We start from the raw sequence: 21,540 nt of genomic DNA on the forward strand, positions 1-21,540 counted from the left end.
TTAAGGTTTTTGGTCAAACCGTTGTCTTCGCCCTGTTATGATAGAAATGATCAAACATGGAATTAAAGCAAAGCGGATAAAAACGTTTGCGCTCACCTGATGTGAAAGTTCTGAATGTTGACGTTCTTGTAGGGCGCCGTCTTCCGCTGGCACCAAAGTAGGAGACCCTCCTTGGCGGACGTCTCTGAAGTCGGGAAAAAAGACAGAGGGATGACTCGGGATGACTCGGCGCTAATACTTACTGTACTGTTTACTTGCACTGATTGGGAAAACAATCAGTTGACCACTCACACACAACATTACCTTCAACGGAAATATCTTGAATGGCAAAGCGGAGGATGATGGTCCAGATCATTCCCAGCGTCATCTTGGCATTGCCATCTACGATTTCTGTATGTAAAAAAAAAAAGAAAAAAAAAAGTGATTTAAATCAAATAATTTTTTTTTTTTTTTTTCAAAAGCAATGGCGGGAAAAAAGCAAATCAAACAGTTGAATTATGTACGGCAATTGTGGCCGTGTTCTGTTTGTATATTAGATTCATTTCCAACATGTATCTTTTTTTTGGGGGGGGGGGGGGGTTCTGGCACAAGTCATTGATGATGATGACGAGTATTGTGTGAATGGAGCAGTCCTATCTGCTCTTCTCTCTGCGTTATCCGTAATGAAAATCCTTTCCAACAGGTTGCCCGCCTTCAATAAATCGCTGTAATCCAATCAGGATCAGGCGGCTCAGGTTGCCGCTTCCAGCGTGACGGACAAACTGCAAGATGGACGCGTGGATGCGGAATGAGTCGACGGAGGGTTAAAAACAGCCGCCGATTGTGGTTGACACACAATACGACCGATCCATCCCGTTAATGCCATTTGAAAGGGCAACACTACACACCCGCTGTAAAAAAAATCCCAAGCAGCTCCCCCTCGATGAGATGTATGGATGAGAGATTGCAGGCGCATAATCCGTCTGGAATGTCGGTCTGGCTCGGAACCTCCGTAACAAATCTGATCAAATTGTCGCACCAAATATCTTTCAGGCATAATCAATCGTGTAAATCACTTCTAATGGAAACTGACATTGGTTTGGGGTATTAACTGCTTTTGCTCTGTGCAAACACAAAAGTGATTGATGTTTAATGGAGGAAATTAAGTGTAGTCAATAAACTAGGACGGAATTAGAACGAATGATGTTGTTCATCATATTAGCCGACAATTATGTTAAAATCTACTAACCGACTGGAATGAAGAAAGAGTTGTTTTTTTTTTGTTTCCAAATTGCAGCCTTTGCGATTTACTACTTCTTGTCATGATTGTTGTTGTTCAGTTCTCAACTTCAAAATGATTTTAGGAGGAGCTTGGTTTTAAAAAGGTTTGAGAAACCTACAGCTCTCCTCATGAACGGCACAGCAGCCCTGCAACCATGGCAACGAGGCTCGCTCGTAAGCGCCGTTATTAATGGCTGAAGGCCGAATTCAAATAGATTTCATAAAGTCGCTGAGACGCGACGCCGCTTACCCTCGGCGCCGATGGACACCAGCTTGACTCCTTTGCTGGCGATGAAGTCGAGGGCTTTGTTCACATTGGAGATCTTGTGCACTCTCATCTTGCCCCGTTCGGGTTTGGCCAGACGTTCCCCTGGATGGGGAAAAGTAAAGGCATCTTACGCTGATTGGAAGTAATCAAGTACTTTTTTTTTTTTTATCTATGCAGCCTGATAGCAAATGGCTAAATGACTTATAGTAAATAAAGGAGATGAATCAAAACTTCTCCTTTTAGCAGAGCCCATGTTTTTTATTTGTATCTCTTCCACTGAAGTAGTGTAAGCACTTTAGCCACATCGTCGGCAGATGGGAATAAAATGCATTGAGCTGTCACCAATGTCTTACAATTGCAATTATGCCACCTAGTGGCAGAAAAATGACCTCAACACAAATCAATATCACACTCATTTTTTTACAGTACAGTATATCTTTTTAATTCTAACTTAATTTGATGAATTATTATGAAATTACAGAATCACTGACTAAAAGATACAGTCATATTTCTATTAGTTTAACGTTTTTTCCCCCACTTTTATGTTAACAACAGTAGGAAAACTTACTGTACATTTAGAACAGATATAAAATGTGCGATTAATCACGAGTTAACTAATGAAGTCATGCGGTTAATTACACTTAAATTTTTAATCGCCTGACACCCCTAATTAAAATATTTGACAAACATTGCAACGTTTGCCCCCTCTATGGGAAACAAACTACTACTTTTAGCAGAGCCCATGTTTTTATTTGTATCTCTTCCACTGAAGTAGTGTAAGCACTTTAGCCACATCGTCGGCAGATGGGAATAAAATGCATTGAGCTGTCACCAATGTCTTACAATTGCAATTATGCCACCTAGTGGCAGAAAAATGACCTCAACACAAATCAATATCACACTCATTTTTTACAGTACAGTACATATTTTTAATTCCAACTTAATTTGATGAATTATTATGAAATTACAGAATCACTGACTAAAAGATACAGTCATATTTCTATTAGTTTAACGTTTTTTCCCCCACTTTTATGTTAACAACAGTAGGAAAACTTACTGTACATTTAGAACAGATATAAAATGTGCGATTAATCACGAGTTAACTAATGAAGTCATGCGGTTAATTACACTTAAATTTTTAATCGCCTGACACCCCTAATTAAAATATTTGACAAACATTGCAACGTTTGCCCCCTCTATGGGAAACAAACTACTACTTTTAGCAGAGCCCATGTTTTTATTTGTATCTCTTCCACTGAAGTAGTGTAAGCACTTTAGCCACATCGTCGGCAGATGGGAATAAAATGCATTGAGCTGTCACCAATGTCTTACAATTGCAATTATGCCACCTAGTGGCAGAAAAATGACCTCAACACAAATCAATATCACACTCATTTTTTACAGTACAGTACATATTTTTAATTCCAACTTAATTTGATGAATTATTATGAAATTACAGAATCACTGACTAAAAGATAGTCATATTTCTATTAGTTTAACGTTTTTTCCCCCCACTTTTATGTTAACAACAGTAGGAAAACTTACTGTACATTTAGAACAGATATAAAATGTGCGATTAATCACGAGTTTAACTATTGAAGTCATGCGATTGATTACACTTAAATTTTTAATCGCCTGACACCCCTAATTAAAATATTTGACAAACATTGCAACGTTTGCTCCCTCTATGGGAACCAAACTACTACTTTTAGCAGAGCCCATGTTTTTATTTGTATCTCTTCCACTGAAGTAGTGTAAGCACTTTAGCCACATCGTCGGCAGATGGCAATCCCTTACCCGAGATGACCTCTAGTAGGAGCATGAGTTTCAGACCGTCCCGGAAGTCCTCTTCGATGTTCTCTATCTGCGTGCCGGCTTTTCTCAAGTGAGAGTTGCACCAAGCTGTGAATGTCTACGGAAGAAAAGGAAAAAAAAAGGAAGTGATATCAATCTGAGTTCATATTTTTCGGAAGGTTTTACTCAGTAATGTGGAGTAATACACATTGGGCAACATTGGGGGAGGGAGGGTATAACACAGCCTCTCCTAGGCTCTTAAATGGATCATTAAAGTGTTTTACAGCATCGTAATTCACACATTTCAAACTATTGTAATTGTCTTAATCGATTTCCTAAAAAGAAGACAAACTGGTGTTGCTACACTTTCTTAAAATAAGAGAATCAATATTTATTCTCATCTGATTGTGTACAGTGAGTGAAACCCCACTTGTCCTTGGGGCTAACGAGTACCAGCTGGCACCATTTTTTTGGGGACAATGCACAATCAACAGAAAAGGCATCCATTTTTTGCAGTGTTAATGTCGTAAAAAAAAAAGAAGCTCATTAGCAGTGACAGCCAGTATTAGCAGTTATTGAAACCTCAAACCAGTAATGGGCCCATGCCTATTCCCATCGTTTGTTAGCATTCAGGTAGTGCAATATGGGTGCTTTAAATACCCAACGTATAATTTTCTTTAGTTTTAGTTTGATAGTATTAAACAGCTTGAAGACAGTTTAAAAAAATATATATATTTGGTATTTACATTTTGACAATGCAGTGACAATCGTTGCATATTCTCAGTTTGGCATTCCCAAATTTGCAATTTTTTTGTAGGGGAACATGATAAAACATAAAAATAAATAAGGTGCCAATTTTGCATCAACTATTTTTTTTTTAGTACATTTTGCCATCTGGTGGCATCTTAGTGTCAAGAAAGTATGTTGACTTGATGTTAAGAGTTTCATTAAGACACACGTAGTGCTTTGCCGCCACATATTTTTGCTACTTGTGGCAGGTCTCTGTCGCTATCCACCACAAACAACATTTTACACACTAGGTCGTGTATTCTATTGACCCCCCGCTAAATTGCCACGGAACCGCGTTCTACTGGAATCGCGTGTTTCTTGTTGGTTTAGTCCTGCAATACTACCGCGCTCTATAATCTACAGTCCACTTCCCTTCCGTTGTATACTGTACACACACAGTAAGTGTAGCGATCCAAGGATTTTTCTTGGCACTGCAGGCACTCCGAGGGAAAACATCGAGGAACACAGAATAATAACAGCTGGGGCTGGCACAAGTGTTCAGGCAGGCCCAGCAAACGGCCCGGCATGAAAGCCTCTTTATGATCCTCGGGGTTAATTACACCCTGAGAACAAACATCAGGCTTCCGTGTTTCCAACAGAGATGCCGTGGAGAACCCGCAGGAGCCCAGCCAGGCCCCGTGTAAGCTGCCTCTGTGCTTTTTCCCGACAAAAAGCCACCCAAATAGGGATGAAACGCTTTAGCGATAAACTGAGATGCAATTGCCAATTGTAATTATGGTAAACATATTGAGCCTCGTTGGGAGCAGTAGCGTCAGTGCACGCCCAAGGCAGCCAAGGTGATAATATTTCAAAACGGTATTTTCCTTTAATTTTTTATTTTGTTATTGGGGGTATGTCTTCCGACTTTTTTTGCACTAATTTCTAATATGTTTTCATAATGTTCTTAACTTAGCCAAACATTGCTCATGGTATTATTATCTGCTAAGTAATATTTGTCTATTGTTTGTGTATGTTTTTCTATCTAATATTTGTGTTAGTGTCATGTTTTTGCAAATAACTCCCAAATAAATCCCAATATATTTGCATTTTTATAATACTTTTGCATATATTTAGCTTTTTTTCTTTTTTTTTTTACCTTTCCAATAATTGTATATACCGGTATATATTTTTAATATATGTGTATTTTTGTAGAATAATTTTGGGGCATTTTTAATGTAATATTTTTTCCTCTAATATTTTCAGCTAAGTAATATTTGTCTATTATTTGTGTATGTTTTTCTATCTAATATTTGTGTTAGTGTCATGTTTTTGCAAATAACTCCCAAATAAATCCCAATATATTTGCATTTTTATAATACTTTTGCATATATTTAGCTTTTTTTCTTTTTTTTTTTACCTTTCCAATAATTGTATATACCGGTATATATTTTTAATATATGTGTATTTTTGTAGAATAATTTTGGGGCATTTTTAATGTAATATTTTTTCCTCTAATATTTTCAGCTAAGTAATATTTGTCTATTATTTGTGTATGTTTTTCTATCTAATATTTGTGTTAGTGTCATGTTTTTGCAAATAACTCCCAAATAAATCCCAATATATTTGCATTTTTATAATACTTTTGCATATATTTAGCTTTTTTTCTTTCTTTTTTTACCTTTCCAATAATTGTATACTGTATACCGGTATATATTTTTAATGTATGTGTATTTTTATAGAATAATTTTGGGGCATTTTTAATGTAATTTTTTTCCTCTAATATTTTCAGCTAAGTAATATTTGTCTATTATTTGTGTATGTTTTTCTATCTAATATTTGTGTTAGTGTCATGTTTTTGCAAATAACTCCCAAATAAATCCCAATATTTTTGCATTTTTATAATACTTTTGCATATATTTAGCTTTTTTTACCTTTCCAATAATTTTATATACTGGTATATATTTTTAATATATGTGTATTTTTGTAGAATAATTTTTGGGCATTTTTAATGTCATATTTTTTCCTCTAATATTTTCAGCTATTATTGGTGTACTATTTTTGCCTGGTGTACATTTTTGTTTAAATGATTTTGGGCAAAGATTTTAATTTTTTATAAATCTATTATTTTTTCATATTTGTGTATTTTTTTCTTTTTTTTTGTCGTTTGAGAGTAATATTTTTGTACTTTTTGCCTTATATTTTGAATTATTTTACTTATTTTACAATGTTTTAGTTTTTTTGTATTCCCCCCACAAATATTTTTGTTTAATAATTTGATAACTTTTGCAAAACTTGCATACTCTGTTTGATGGGTATTGATGTATTATTATTTGTTATAATATCTTAAGGATTATTGTTTTGGCTCTTGTTATATTGTGCAATGTTTTGGCTTAAATAAAAAAAAATTCCTGATGTATTTCTTTTGGCGATAGCATTTCTCAACTGGTCTGTTCGCCCATAATGTTAGCGTGCACGCTGTTGGCACTCACATCACATGTCATCCCTTAAAAAGGCGGTCGTCATCGGTGGACGTTTACGCGACCGCTTGGTTTTCATATATTGGCGTGCGCCGCCCGCTGAAAGGAAGCAGAGCGGAATGGACGTCGAAAGGAACAGAGGAAAGATTATATGGTGTTTCATTTCCGAGGATAGAAGCCACCGGAAAAGATTTATGGTGGTGGGCACACGCCCCAAAGCATCTTGGATGTTTGGGGCTGCGACAGTAACAGAGATCTTTCAATGAATTCAATGTGGAGAGACATGCCAAAAAGAGTGTTGTTCAAAATCAAATTTTGTCTCATATTTTTTGCATTGTTTTGTATCGTACATTGTATTATTTTATAATACTTTTTAATGTATTTTTTGTCAAACGTTAGTAGATTTTTTAATTTTTCTAATGTTTTTGTACTATTATCAGACATTGTTGTGTTGTTTTATTTTAAATATATTTGTGTCCAATAATTTAAGATTTTGTTTGTTTGTTGAAAATGTTTTAGTTTTCATATCATACCTTTCGCAATTTTTTTTATTATTATTTTTATAAATCTAATAATGTAGATTTCGTCCCTTAATATTTGTGTATTTTTCATGTTTTTCATGTAATGCTTGAGTAGGTTTTGGTTTAATATTTTTGCACTTGCATTTATTTGTGTGTGTTTTTTGTGCCTCAATCCTTTTATTTTTTCCCCTAATATTTTTGTTTTTATTGCAATGTTTTCAGATTATTATTATTATTATTATTATTATTATTAGTTTGATCTTGTTTGGTTGGTATTTAGCAAGATACAACGCAGATAGACAAAGTGCTTTCTTTGGATTAACTTTATAAAAATACTCTTATCTCAAAACATAACGTGTTCAAATATCCTTAAAGTTCCGGTGAATGATCAATCTTTGGTTTACTGTTTTATCAATGACTCCAAATTTGCTCTGGCCTCACTTGTTGCGTCATTTCAAGAAAAGTGAAAACACAACAACATCTGGCTGGCTCATACGTGAGTCTGCTTTTTCTCTCTCTCTGGTCGCCACCTCCCAAAATGCGAGGCCTGCCAGAAAAAGTTAAGAAGGGTCAAGAGCATGGTGAAGCACAACAACGCCCCCCCCCCACCCCCCCCCCCCCCCCCCCCCGCGGTAACCCACCGAGGACAAGGTACGATTTCGAGCTGGGAACGCAGCTCAGTGAAAAGCACATAACTTGTGAGCAGATTTCAAAATTCCTCCACTCCTCCCTTCATTAATCATCCTCGCTTTAAAAAAAAAATATTTCCTGCCGCACTCTTGCCAGTTCAAGTGTCGGAGCGGTTGAACAGGACTAGGAAAGGAAGTCAGATGTTGCTGGCAAGGGTGACGCACAGGAAGACGTTTGTCAACGTCGTGAGACGATTTTCACTCGACAAAATAGGCAAATACATTTGAGATTAGGAAAATGATTTCTTTTTTGTTGGTCATCATTCCATTGTTAGTAGTCAAGGAGGCAAATCATCGATATTTGGAGCCGATATTCATTTTCAGTAAAAGGGAAAATATTGGCTTCAACATGTTAAAAAAATATATATATGAACGCTAACTCTTAACTTTGTTGAAATGTCTTTCAGCATGTTTATTCAACAACATTTCAGATTTAACAGATTTTTTTAAACAAAAAGTCAAAAGGTCATTAGCATATCTTACAAAGTTAAATGAAAAAAATGATACATTAATAGTTCCCTATAGTTTTCTACTGTAAATAAAGTTTTCCAAAATTTCAAAATAACCGAAATCTTAAACTTTCACTTATCTTTGTTTTAATTTCAAAAAAAAAAATAAAAATTTGAGAGTTCCCAGGGTCCGCAGCACCTCTTATAAAGTAAAAAAAAAAAAAAAAAAAAAATTTAAATTTTTTAAAAGCCTTATGTAAACATCTGTTAAAATGTCGAATATTGGCACAGAGGCTTGGGAAGACACGCAAACTCCACACAGGAAGGCCCAAAACTGGGATTCGAACCCGGAATTTCAGAACTTTGAAGCCGACGTGCTGACCACAGTAAACAGGGGTGTACAAAACAAGTCCAAAAGGTCCCACCACTGAAATCAGACTGAAAGTCAACCATGTTGGTTTGAAGCAAACCATTTTGGGCAATTTCCAGTGCTCGTATTTTCGCAAACTCTTCCTTGGGAATTCATCCAAAAGGAGCCTGAATCGGAAACCGTTATGCAAGACGGATGGATTTTGTTACAGTAGAGATACTGAATTGATTTTTTTTCTTTTAAAGATTAATCCAAAGGAAAAACCTGATCACATCACGTTTGTATTCCGGGCTAACGCTTGGACACGCATTTTCAGATGCCGCGCACCCTTGAGGCACGAGATGCTTTTGCGGTTGCCGCGGCAACCACCTTGCCATTCCGCGCCGTTGCCTTTTTGCTTTCTCAAGCTACGAGGCGCTAGCCGTTAGCACGTGTTGATTTGTCACGCTACACGCACACACGTATGAATATGCATTATAGCGACGCCACGGCAAATAGTGCACCGCTTACAAAAGCAGCCCCCTCCCTTTTGTCAGTCTGTTGGCCCATGCAACACAATTGCACTTCACACACACACAAACGCGCGTCGCGGGAGCCGCAGCCAAGGAGATGCATAAGCCTAATGGCAAGATTGTGCTGATTTGGCACTTTTGCACTCCAAGTGTCTGCGTCAATGGATGCTGCACCTGAGAGACTGACGCACTTCATCACGCTTACGAGCCGCAGGGAAACACACTTCCTCCCGCGGTTGCCTTGGACACACGCACACACGCACACACACACACCCTGGAAATCCATGTGTGTGTTTGTGTGTCCTCTGGTGTGCTTTAAAGGAAGGAGACAAGAGAAGTGGGTGAATGATGAGCCTTTGGTCGTTGGACAGAGCTTCCCCTGGCCCCTCCCCTTTTTATCTATGAGGGCGAGAGTAAGATGGACCGTACACTAACTGGACAAAAGTCTAGAGACATGATCTATTAATTTTTAAAAGGTATTGGAGTCTACTAACCTTCTCTTCATTTTATATATATATATTTTTTTTACTCTAAAAAAAAAAAAAATTATATATATATATATATATATATATATATATATATATATATATATATATATATATATATATATATATATATATATATTTTTTTTTACTCTAAAAATATATATATATTTTTTTTCTTTACTCTAAAAATATATATATATTTTACACTAAAAAAAAATACTCTAAAAAAAATAATATTTTTTTTATAATTTAGTAGATTTGAACCACTCCTTCCGTATCTATGTCACTTGCCAATGGACGAACTAATGGCTGTTTCCTTGTTGTTTTGTTTATATTCAAATTTAAACTCTGGCAGCCAATGCGACGTCATACATGACATCATGGCGGGATTACAATTTCCCGGCGCGCTCGTACTGCTCGTTGACTTCAACCACGTTGCTCTCTCATCGCCGAGCAACTTCACACAACATTTACACAGCAAGGGCAATAAAACTGTGGACCTTCCGCAGCGTGAGCGCAGTGTTGTGTCTGAGGTAATGCGAGGACGCTGCATTCATCGCGGCACAGCGCCGGCGTTCTCGAATGTAGAGCGGTAAGTACAGTAAGCGCGCTGAAAGCCTCCTTTGTGGAGGAGCCGCTTGTGGCTGAGTCAGGTGACGGTCAGCAGTGGAGTAAAAAAAAAAAAAAATGCTTGCTTGGGCACAAAGCGGCGAGCGCCAGCTGACTCATGACTACTGAAGCTATGATACTTCCCATCACTGTGTCTGGTGAACGCTTGTGTACTTTACGCATCATGCGGCGTTTTGTTTGTAGGTGAAACTTTTGGGCACCAAATGTAGTCAACCAGAATTGAGACAAGCAGGTAAACTTCATTAGGTGTCTAATACGGAGTGTGACAGCATAATTATTAGGGGTGTGCCCAAAAAAATCGATTCTCATTTAGTACGATTCAGAATCGATTTTAAATGTCCCAAAATCGATTTTATTTAAATTATTTTATACTGTCTGTGTATGCCTTTATTTGGAGCGCTGTTCATGTTGTACCCGGTTTGGCCACTGAGGGGCAGTGTGGTTCCACGCGGTCTAATACACTGTTACGTTGTAGCCACATTAGAGACTATAAGGAAAAAAAGTCACGATCATGTTATTACAATAAAAGTTTGTTTTTTTTCCAGCATGGAACCATTCTTTTGAGTGATAAAAGTGCCGCGAGTAGCGCGCTAATTAGCATTAGCGAGTCAGACTGGAGTAGATCATTACAATTCCCTTGCACATCTATAGATTGAAGCGAAGATATTAAATCGAAAATAGCTTCTGAATCGCACACCCAAAAATCGGAATCCAATCGTGAGACATTCAAAGACTCACCCCCCCCCTAATTAATTATGTTTTTCATCTTGCCTGCTGTAACAAATATTACAGATGCATGTACAACACCACAGTTGAACTTGATAGTACCATTTACTGTCACAAAATGGGTCAAGTCGGACATAAACAACCACGGGCGGGGGGGGGATGGAGTGTAGACAGACAGTCGGCACAGTTGGCGCAAAAAAAAAAAAAAGCCTGCAGGGGGGATCCACTCCATCGCCCAGTCTGATCAATAATAACTGCCGCTGAATGAAATTCACACATTCAATACCGGCTTGGAAAATACGAACAAACGGCCTCGGGCCACGGAAGCGTAAAAAAAAAAACACTGGACAGAGATAGAAAATGTGTTTTTTTCCCCTGTGTTTTTTCAAGGTCGTTGCTCTTTAAAAAAACGGCACCGACGCAGAATCGGGGCGTGTGATAGCAGCTAGCCAAATGAAAACGGCTAACAGCTAGCATGTAACCGACCAGAGAAGAAGAGAAGTCAAAACCCAGAGTCATGAACATGAATTCCATAATGTCAATATTACTAGATTTCAGTTTATCACGGGCTTTTTTTTATAGATTTGTTTCTTTGGGCGATGCTACCGCAAACGCGTTACCAGTAAACATTGTGATGAGAACCATAAAATAGGAAATTGGATAATAAGCGCCTAAACTAAAGATGCTGACGTACAGTAAATAGCAAAATGGCTAAGCGCTAGCATGACGGCGACCAGAGGTGCACTTGCAGGTGCAAAATGCATTCTCTGTGGGATCTGAGTCTGGGTTCAAACCTGTCAAAGTCTGTTGGGATATGTTCTTATTAATCACCCGTGACCGTAATGTGGACACGCAATATAGGAAAGGAATGGATGGATAGTTTTACGATATTGTACATTGGTTACGTTTTTTTTTTTTTTTTCCTTCCGACTTACACATTTGACAGTTATTATGTCGTATGAAAATGTGACTTAAAACATCGCCTGTCCAGTCTGCGGCATGAATGCGACCTGTCGGTGGTGTGTTTACTCAGAGAGCAAACAGAGCTGACGCGTCGCTATTCCCGATAAGGCTGCAGGGGCAATTTCGACACGCTCGGGCGAAATGTCAGCAAATAACTTTCCCTCGCGCACCGGCCGACGCCCACTCAGCCGCTCGCTCGTTCGTTCGTTCGTTCGTTCACTCACTTGCACTTTTTTTTTCAGGAGACACAAAGTGGAAGGAAATGGATGAGGAAGCTGATGCAGATGAAACTCGATTGTGTTTTAATAATGCTTGTCCTGTCCTTGTAGTGGTCTTCTGAGATGATGTGTCCTTATGCAGGGACATTACGTTTGAGCCTTGGGGGAGGGTGACACTGCCTATATTGCAACCAGGAATAGAATCATCTTTAACCGCCTTGGGGGCGCCTAACCCTAACCCTGAATTTATTACTTTTGAGTTTTTCTGCCTGACCAAAACATGAAGAAAAAAACGCATTTTTGTCTTTTATTCCCCAGATAAAAACAAAACTTTTTAGATTTGAACAATAAACACACACAAAAAAAACACACACACAATAATTTGGAGAGTGCAAAAATATTTGAGCCATAATAAACATTAGGAACAAAAAAAAGCTGGGCCATCAAATATTTTTTGAATAGTTTTGAATATAAAATAGAAGGAGACGAGGAAGAATATTCTATCAGCGACTAAAGGCGTGGCCAAGGAGGAGCACACACAGTCGCACACTCATAGCAGGTCATCGGCACAACCCCGCCCCCCCGCAGTCTTGCGCCAACCTGTTAGCTTGCACTATTTCGAGAAACAAATATTTCAAATGATCATCCCCCAGTTGATGACAATTAGGGATAAGATTTCAGCTTGACGTTTTGACGTTTATCGCCTCTTAATTGATTGCACATTCCGCCCTCCAAAAATAAAACTTCAAACCAATACATTTAGTGTTATAATAATACTCTCTCTCTCTCTCACTCACTCTCCAGAAGAAGAAGAAGAAAAAAATAATAATAATAACACTCTATCACAAATAAGTAATGCCACAAATGTAGCAGTCGTGGCTAAGCATTGAAAATGTCGACTTATTTAGAATGCTAATGCTAGCTTTATATTATGGAGTTGCAAACTCGATTAAGAGTTTAACTTTTGGACGCCGGCGTGACTATTTCGATTCCACGGATGCCGCCGATAACCGTCAGCAGAAATTTGGTGACCGTAGCTTGCAGCAACACAACAAGCGACCAATTAACTGAGCTAAAATGGCGTCTGGACAGTCAAGGGATAGCATCTAAGATCAATAATTGACGGTGCCTTGACAAGTGAACAAAAGAAGGGACCTGAAAACCTGCTCTTCCTCGAAGCTCCGCCCATACCACACACACACACACGCTCTCGCATAACTGCTACTGAATGCAAAAAGGTGTGTCGGGCTCGGCTTCCCTGCCTTTTTTTTTTTTTTTACCTGCTTATCTGTTTACAACTCGCACCCCAGCTGCTACCGCATGAGCCGAGGGAAGCTCCATGACTACCACAGCTTCCCTGCGTGCGTGTGGGGGGAGGATTCCTTGGAAACGTGCTGAGTAGAACGCACTCCTTGGATCATATGTTGTGGAACACACGTAACTCATAAGTACGTGGTGCTCCCACACACTTGCTGCTCCACAGAAAAAATGCGCCAAAACTGCCTGTCGTGTACACTCATAGTGACAGTTGGACCCAATTTGAGAATTTTCCAAGTCCTTGCGATCAAAGTCAACAAAGTCTCAATTATCCGGTCTCAATTATTCTGCGGTGTGGGACGCGTCGGGGGATTTTTACTCCCCGATCTGCTCACAATACGTTGAGGGAAGATAATTATAAATGCTACGTTGCTAACCGCTAGTCAACATTTACACTACTCCGGGCCGTGGTTCTGGGTGTCGTTGTGTCCTTGGGCAAGGCACTGCACGCACATTGCCTTCAGTGCTACACGAATGTTTGGTGGTGGTCGGAGGGGCCGTAGGCGCACATTGGCAGCCACGCTTCCGTCAGCCAGCTTGTCTCCATTTATTGCCACCAGAATGTGCGAGTGCGTGAATAATGTATACATTCCATTGTAAAGCGTCTTTGAGTGTCTAGAAAAGCGCTATATAAATCCGACGCATTATTACAAATTTTTGCTCCCTTGCAAATCAAAATCAGTCCCGATTAATTGGATGACTGTAAATGATTATTATGAATGATTAGCCAAAGGTATGTGGTTTCTTGAGGGATTTTTTTCCCCCCCTCCCCAGATATGCTAGGAAAACGCCAATCTTTCATGTTAAACCTCTTCAATATTTTCCATCGCAAATCTTCATGTTCGGTCAACGTGGATTTGGCCGAAGCCCCCGGACTCCATTATTGTGTAACTTGAAATGGAACAAGAGCCAATCCAGCAGGGTACACGTATACCAACAATCAGCCCAATTATCGGAAGTCTCTGAAAGATTAGGAACGATTATTTCCCTATGGTGTGAAGTGGATTAAGAATTTTGCTTAACACATCCCTTACGTGATCTGCTCTAAAAAAACAGTCAGGCAGAGAATCGTAATTGTTACACCTTGGGGTGTTAAAAAAAAAAAAAAAGTCGATTCGGCAATATATCGCCATCTTACAGTACACAATTCTCGAATTGATTCTACATGCGGCCGGATCGATTTTTTTAAATAATTTTTGGATGGAAATATTCAACAAAACGTCTTACTTAGGGTTTGGGTTCACACTTTAAGCATGGAAGAATAATAATTCTATTAATGGAACATTAAGCCTTAATATTTTATTTCAGGGCTGTTCGAACATGAAACAGACTGCAACCTGTTTGTTAAATGCTCAGTTAGAAGCCTGAAGTTTCAGATAAATAAATACATTTTCATACAAATCTTACAGTGTACAAGTTTACTGATTATTATTTTCTAAATTTGAGTAAAAAAAAAAAAAAGAAGAAAAAAAAATTCGCAAAAATCAATTTATAGTTTTGTATCGGGATTAATCGGCATCGAATCGAATCGTGATACGGATCGAATCGCCAGGTACTACGCAATTCACACCCATTCAGTATTTACAATCACGAACTCCCGGTCTGTCATGAAAAATCCCTAAAACCAATCCAGAAGCAACCCGAAGCTGGTTGTTCTATTCCCTCTACTCGTTTCTTCTTATGTGCATTTTCTGGATTGTTGACGGAGATATCGTTGCGTATGGTTCTCACCGCTCTCTCATAGTTTAAGAATTGGTTACATTAGCTTAAATGTACTGTCTTCAGTTCAACGCAAACAAACGGCAGAAGGGGAGTCGCCGAGCTATTAAGATTCAAAGCACCCAACTTGTTTTAATGACCTTTTAATGACGTACGCGCTGGGCCGGGGAGGTTGCATCTAAATTTGGAAGCCAGGGAGAATTTGTATTCAGGCTCTTCTGGAGGAGAGTCATTTACTTGCTCCACACTAAATTCCTGAATTCTTCCGACCCTGACACTGTGTCGGGGATGGAAAGAGCAGCACAACACCAAGAAGCAGGAATCTTGTTATGCAAATCCCCTGCAACTGGGAATGGAATGGTCTTTCCAAAATGGCTAGTTTGGTACATACCCTGGTTTTTAAGGCTTGGTTCACATTTGGTTAAATAATCGAACAAAATGCAAAACTTCCATCCAAGTCCCAGTAAAGAAAAAAAAACAGCCATCACATCAAAATACACAAAATCAGTTGAAACATTATCGCTGCGCAGATCAGGACAATACACTTAGAAGAGTGTTTTTTTGTTTTTTCTCTCTCAACGTTTAGATTCCCATGCATGTTCCAACGTGAGCTTGCAAGTATCTCGGAATCTTAATGTCTTTGCACAGCCAGGTGTTTTCGGGGACACTTCAGGCAGTCAATCAGGTTGCCACTCTCGCATATTTCCATCTCATTGTGTTCCACAAACAATCGCGCACACACCTTGGCTCGCTAACAACTGTGCCACTTACTCAACCCCCCCCCCCCCCCCCCGAGGCGCTTTTTGCAGGTTTGATAGTTCTGGTCCAGGTTTGTCCTTCTAAGGCCGCAATCCCCCCACCCCTCCTTTTTTTTTTTTTTGTACCTCCCCAAAACTCCTTCAGGCCACACCCACATTCCCATGCTCACCATGCAAGACGGCACAGAGATAACATCCACGCACCGATTTGCTCACTCTGGCATTTGTTGCATCATGTCGCTCCCATTTAAGTGTCGCCATATTTCTCCATTCTGCCTCGGGGACGAGCGGGCCACGCCGTGACTTGTTTTCTTGCACAGGGTTGTTACAGGGTTGCGCAAAGCTCGGAATGCAACGTACGAATTCCCCCAAAAAAAAATTCCCGCACTTCTCTTTTCATAAGTCTGCTTCAGAACTCAGGGATTTGCATATTCGCGGATATTTTTCAAATATTTTTTTTATTTTATTAAAAAAAAAATATTAGCTTTGTTTTTCTTTGAAAAATATTGAATGTTTAATCAGTGGTTAAAAAAAATGAAAATAGCCCCCCTGAGTACATTTCATTTTTATTTTTATTTATTTTATTTTTTTATTTTTTTCCGAGTACATTTCAATTGGCAACTAATTATACACGTATTTTCACTCTTTGCAGGCTGGCTTGGTCCTTTTTCCCCGTCCGTGTATAGCGGGTTTCCACTGCAGTGTCTTGCCTAAATCCAATTTTTTGGGGCTGGACGGGAAGAACCGCTCCGGATGCTAATGAATGACAACAAGGAAGCAAAACGGAAGCTTTTTGTTCAGAAAATTTCTAGCGTCGCTATGGTCCATTTCACACATAAAAATAAAAACTTCACACTGCCTCTTTTGATTCCGATTTTTTTTTTGGTATCATGTACGATAACGTAAATAACGAAAAAAAAAGGCCTTTTATGGGATTTAGAACCACATTATTCAGACGTAATTTTTACTTTAGGTATGGCAAGCATACAAGTGATTGTCATGTTTCGCTGCTGGTTTAAAAAAAAAAAAAAAAAAAAAAGGCTGGTCGGCGAAACGCTCGCCGTCATCACATTCCTACATTCTGCATTCCCATGATGCACCTTGCGTAGCCTTGCTGCTTGACAAAGAAGCGCGATGGCTAACAAAGCAGAGCATGCGAGCGCTACACTGTAAAAGCTAAAACTAACAAAAATGGAATGCCGCAAATTAAATCTAAATACTTGTTCTTTGTCAAGATATTTTTTCTTAGCTACACTTTTTGTGTAAAAAAATATTTCACTTACTTAAAAGTATTTTGTAAAAAAAACTTGGTATTTATTTACATGTAATTCACTAGTGCTGTATATTAAGACATGGGTGTGTTTTTCTTTTTTAGGTTAGCCGTGTTAATTTGTTTTAGGAAATCTTGGCCAGTCAAATTTTTCAGTTCTATTGGCAGATAACGTAATTTTGCTTAGATTATCAGTAAATGATATATATATATATATATATATATATATATATTTTTTTTTTTACTTTAAAAATCTATATTACAGTATTTTATAAAGAATATGTAATAATAAATATATAATAAAAATATTGTCAATTTAGAACAGAAATCTAATTTGTGATTAATTGTTAGTTAACTAGTGAAGTCATGTGATTAATTACAATTAAAAATTGGAATCGCCTGACATGCCTAATTTTAAAAAAAAATATTAAAAATAAGGGGCATTTAATCGTAATTAATGGCATGGTCATTTTTATATCTGTTATAAATGTACAATAAAAAAAAAATCTAGGTTTTCATAGTTCACATGAATTTTTGACGTCTTTCGTCGTCAATGGCAGTCAACGAGTTAATGAGATGGAATTCCCATGTTTTGTGAAGCCTCCAGGACACAAACACAGACAAAACCCTTTGCATTGAAACCGTTTGACAACAGCTCAACTTGATTTGAAAGCCTACTTTATAAAAAAAGGAAGCCGAGTTGTTTAACTTGATAAATATCCTCTGCGTGTTTGTGGACAACTCCCCGGAGTTTATGAAGCAACGTAGAAGTGATCAAGGTATAACAGGCCACTTGTAGTAACAGTTCATGTACCAGCAAGACCCCCCCCCCCACCCCCCCACCTTAAAACTTTACATGTTTTGCTTCACTCTCACATCTCAAGGTGATGTTTTCCCTACGGATATCTTGGGTATCTGGAGGTGGGAAAAGCTCAGAACACAGTACTGGACTTGTTTTGAATTTGAACTACCATCTCAGTGAAAGCAATGACAATTTTATTTAAGTTCAATGATTTGCCAAAAGACTGCCTCAAGCAAGAATATCGACAAACAAACTGACAAACTTTCTTGGGAGTTTTACTACAATATACAGTTTGTACCTTGAGATACTGTGCAAGTTCAATTCATTCAGCGACCAGGCTGGTAACTCAAAACATTGGTGCTGTATCTCAAATCGTTCATTTGCAGTCAAATTAAGGAATTGCTGTTAATCCGTTCCAGTCTCTCGCCCAAAAAAAACATGACATTTTTGTAATGTAAAAATGGTACTCTATAATACTGTACTTTATTTAAAAAATATATTAAGGTAATGACAATGAAATAGAATCTACAAGAATAAAACTATTGGTGCATCGTGATTTTATGCTGCAATCCAATTCATTGTGCTGCTCCTTTTGGTGTACCTTGCTCATTCTCTTCTTCATTTTTCTGTATTCATGTTTTTACTACTTTCGGTGACTCATTAAGATGGACTTTTTTTTTCTCAAAATGCCAACATCAATGCTATTGATGCTAATCGTTAGCATGTCATTGGCTTACATTAAGCTAGCGCAGCCTTTCTTGATTGTTTTAAATACACACCCGTGTAATTCATTGTTTAATGTTTCGTTTGACAGTAAACTTCAACTGGGAGTGGCAATAAGCAGCTTGAGGCCTCTTATTTTTCAAGAATTGATTAGGCGAGTTGATTTGCATCTCAAGTTTGCGCTCGCAAGTCAGCGCTTAAATCCGCCATTTTTTTCCCTCCAATTTACAGCAGCTTATAAAAACAAATAAATCGTCCGAGAACTCATGAGCTGAGGTATTAATGAAGTTGTCGTTCCGCCTCCACGTCCCCCCCCACTCCAACCATGGACCTCTGAGAAGGTGCACAGCTGCCAGGAGGCTGTAAGTAATAGCCTGCGAGTTCAGGAACATGAATTAAACATTTATGAGGTTACAACTATGTGGGCCGGCTGCTTTTTTTCAAAAGTACTTTTCCTGACAGTGTCCAGACTGCACTTCACACCTGACAACGTTGCTGAGCTATATCGCCGTGCTTCTCCCTAGTAGCACGAGTTGATGACATCATGCATGCAACCAGGAGCAAGAAAAATATAGACGGAGAGGTTGTAGGCGGGAATTAGGGTTTCAAATTAGGGTTAGTGTTCCAAATCAAGGTTAGCGTTTCAAGCTAGGTTTAAAAAGCTATGGTTAGTGTTTCAAACCAAGCCGAAGGTTTCAAATTCGGGTTTCAAACCAGGATTAGGGTTTGAAGCAAAGGTTCGGTTTGTTAATATTAGCGTTTCAAGGCAGGATTGGGGTTTCATAGAGGAGACACCTGAGGACGTCTCTGTACTTCTCCCCGGTAGCAGCAGTTGGATGACATCACGCAGGAAACCAGAAGCAAGAAGAAACTGGATGGAGGGGGTGGCGTTGGAGGGGGGGGTGTTTGAAAAACTTTTTCCAACAGCAGCAGCCGCAGCAGCAAGCGGCGAGAGGGGCGAGATTATTACCATTTTTGGGCACGCTCGCTCCCAACGCAAGCCCGGCCCAAACCGCAGCGCTTGCTCAGATTCCACATGGCTTTTTCTTCACTGTGTTTTTTTTTTTTTTTTTAATAAAGTGGGAGGAGAGGGTAAAAGGTAGTGTGTGCAGCATGGTGGGTTGAGAAGGGCGGTTCGAGGGGGGTAAAGTCACAGTCAAGTATAATCCCATCACCCCCCTCCTGCAAATTAAATCAAGGATAGAAGGGGCGCTTTTGCTAATCCATGTCTCATCATGCAGTGGATGACAAGCTTTTTGGAAGGAGAAGGGGGGGGGGGTGCAATTGTTCACTTAATGAAGCCAAGCACATGGCTGACATCTGTTGCATGGAAAAGGTGCACCAGTGTAACACTTGAACCCCCCTTTTAGAGTCCTTGTTTCAGTACCCAACACACTCACACATCTTGTAATCCACTGGAACATTATGCACACACCATTACTTAAATAGAGGAACTTTTTTTTTTTAACTACTGAAATGATTAATTGAAATATACTGCTCGATCAACTTTAAATAAAAACTGACGTTCTCAAACAGTTGTTAAATATCGGCTGTAAACGTAAAGACATGCAACCGAACAATACTTGAGCAGTGTTTCGTTTATGTACCACTAGAAGGCGCTCACGTATCGCACTTTGGAGTGACAACATGACAAATGGCTGACATATTTGTCGGATTTTCAAAAATATTTAAGTACATGATTGCTTGTCTGATAAATAATGTTTTGTTTGCAGTATAGTTTTTAGAGCAAATGACGGGTATTTTAATGAGTTAACTTGGAGAACCCCTCTGTATTTCATCCTATATGACCATTATGTATTATTATAGATTTTTTTTTTTGGTGGTGGTGTTTTTTAAAAACAGATTTTCAGGCAACATCACACAAAAACATTGCCCAAAAAGCACATTTCTCTAATACAAAAAACTCATCCAATTTTCTAAATTTTTGGTACGTTGTATTCAGGTTGAAGTGGCCATTAGAACCAGACTCCGCATTTTGACTGACTGCCATTTTCAGGAAATCGTCTCACCCGTTGCAATCCATAGACACAAATCGTGACTGACAGCAGGCGTACGCTCTTTCAAGACTTCAAAATTACAACAACAGATGAGAGTCAGAGCTTCGACGAAAGTTTTTGGTTTCAGGTTAAGGTTTGAAATTAAGGTTTCAAGATAGCATAAATTAGGATTTGAAACCAGATTTAGGGTTTATTACAAGGGTTAGAATTTAAAAGTGGCATTTCAAGTTAGCGTTTGAAGTAGAAATGGTTTTAATAGCAGCTAACACTTGGAATGAGCTATTTTCTTTTTTGAAGGGAACAGAAGCAGAGCACAACATGATTGGCTGCTTGCAGTGTTGAGTAAAAGAGCTGCAAAAGTTAATTGCCTCCAATTAACTTTTTTTCTCTTGCGGGAGGCAGCAAGCCTTGTTGCTCAGTTGATTATTATGTGCATTGTCCGAAGAAAATTGAATGGTGTCAGGGGTTACTAGTTGGCCCCAAGGACAACATGAGTAGCCAAGGGGGGGGGGGGGGGGTCTGTTCTAAAAATAGCTCACCAGTGATGGGACAATGTGACTTACTAGGAAGAATTAAAACAGAAGATGAATATTAAAATTTATTTATTTTAATACCTAGTTTCAAGCTGAGTTTGGTTAATCAAAGAAGGGTTTCAAATTACGGTTGATGTTGATAACAAGGGTTAGGGATTTAATTTAGGGTTTTGAGCCTGGGATTGGGTTTCAAGACAAAGTAAGGCTTTAAAAATAGGAGCAAGAGAGAGTTGGTTAGGTATTCAAATCAAGACTTGAAGCCAAGGTTGAGGTTTCAAGTCTGGTTTAGGGTTTGAAATTAATTGTTTG

At 38.7% G+C, this 21,540-nt stretch overlaps 1 protein-coding gene across 4 annotated transcripts in view; it reads right to left on the reverse strand.

The window, feature by feature from the left end:
• actn1 (actinin, alpha 1) overlaps positions 1-21,540 on the reverse strand; it is a 40,147-nt gene that overhangs the window by 17,317 nt on the left and 1,290 nt on the right. For all 4 annotated transcript variants that reach the window (XM_077560107.1, XM_077560104.1, XM_077560106.1 and 1 more), the window contains exons 3-6: positions 3,326-3,440; positions 1,511-1,630; positions 304-390; positions 97-184 (exon numbers count right to left, since the gene is read on the reverse strand). In XM_077560107.1, coding sequence (XP_077416233.1) covers positions 97-184; positions 304-390; positions 1,511-1,630; positions 3,326-3,440 — 410 coding nt within the window. The remainder of the gene's footprint in view (positions 1-96; positions 185-303; positions 391-1,510; positions 1,631-3,325; positions 3,441-21,540) is intronic.

Source organism: Vanacampus margaritifer, chromosome 1 (genome assembly GCF_051991255.1).
Source record: "Vanacampus margaritifer isolate UIUO_Vmar chromosome 1, RoL_Vmar_1.0, whole genome shotgun sequence".
Taxonomy (NCBI): Eukaryota; Metazoa; Chordata; class Actinopteri; order Syngnathiformes; family Syngnathidae; genus Vanacampus; species Vanacampus margaritifer.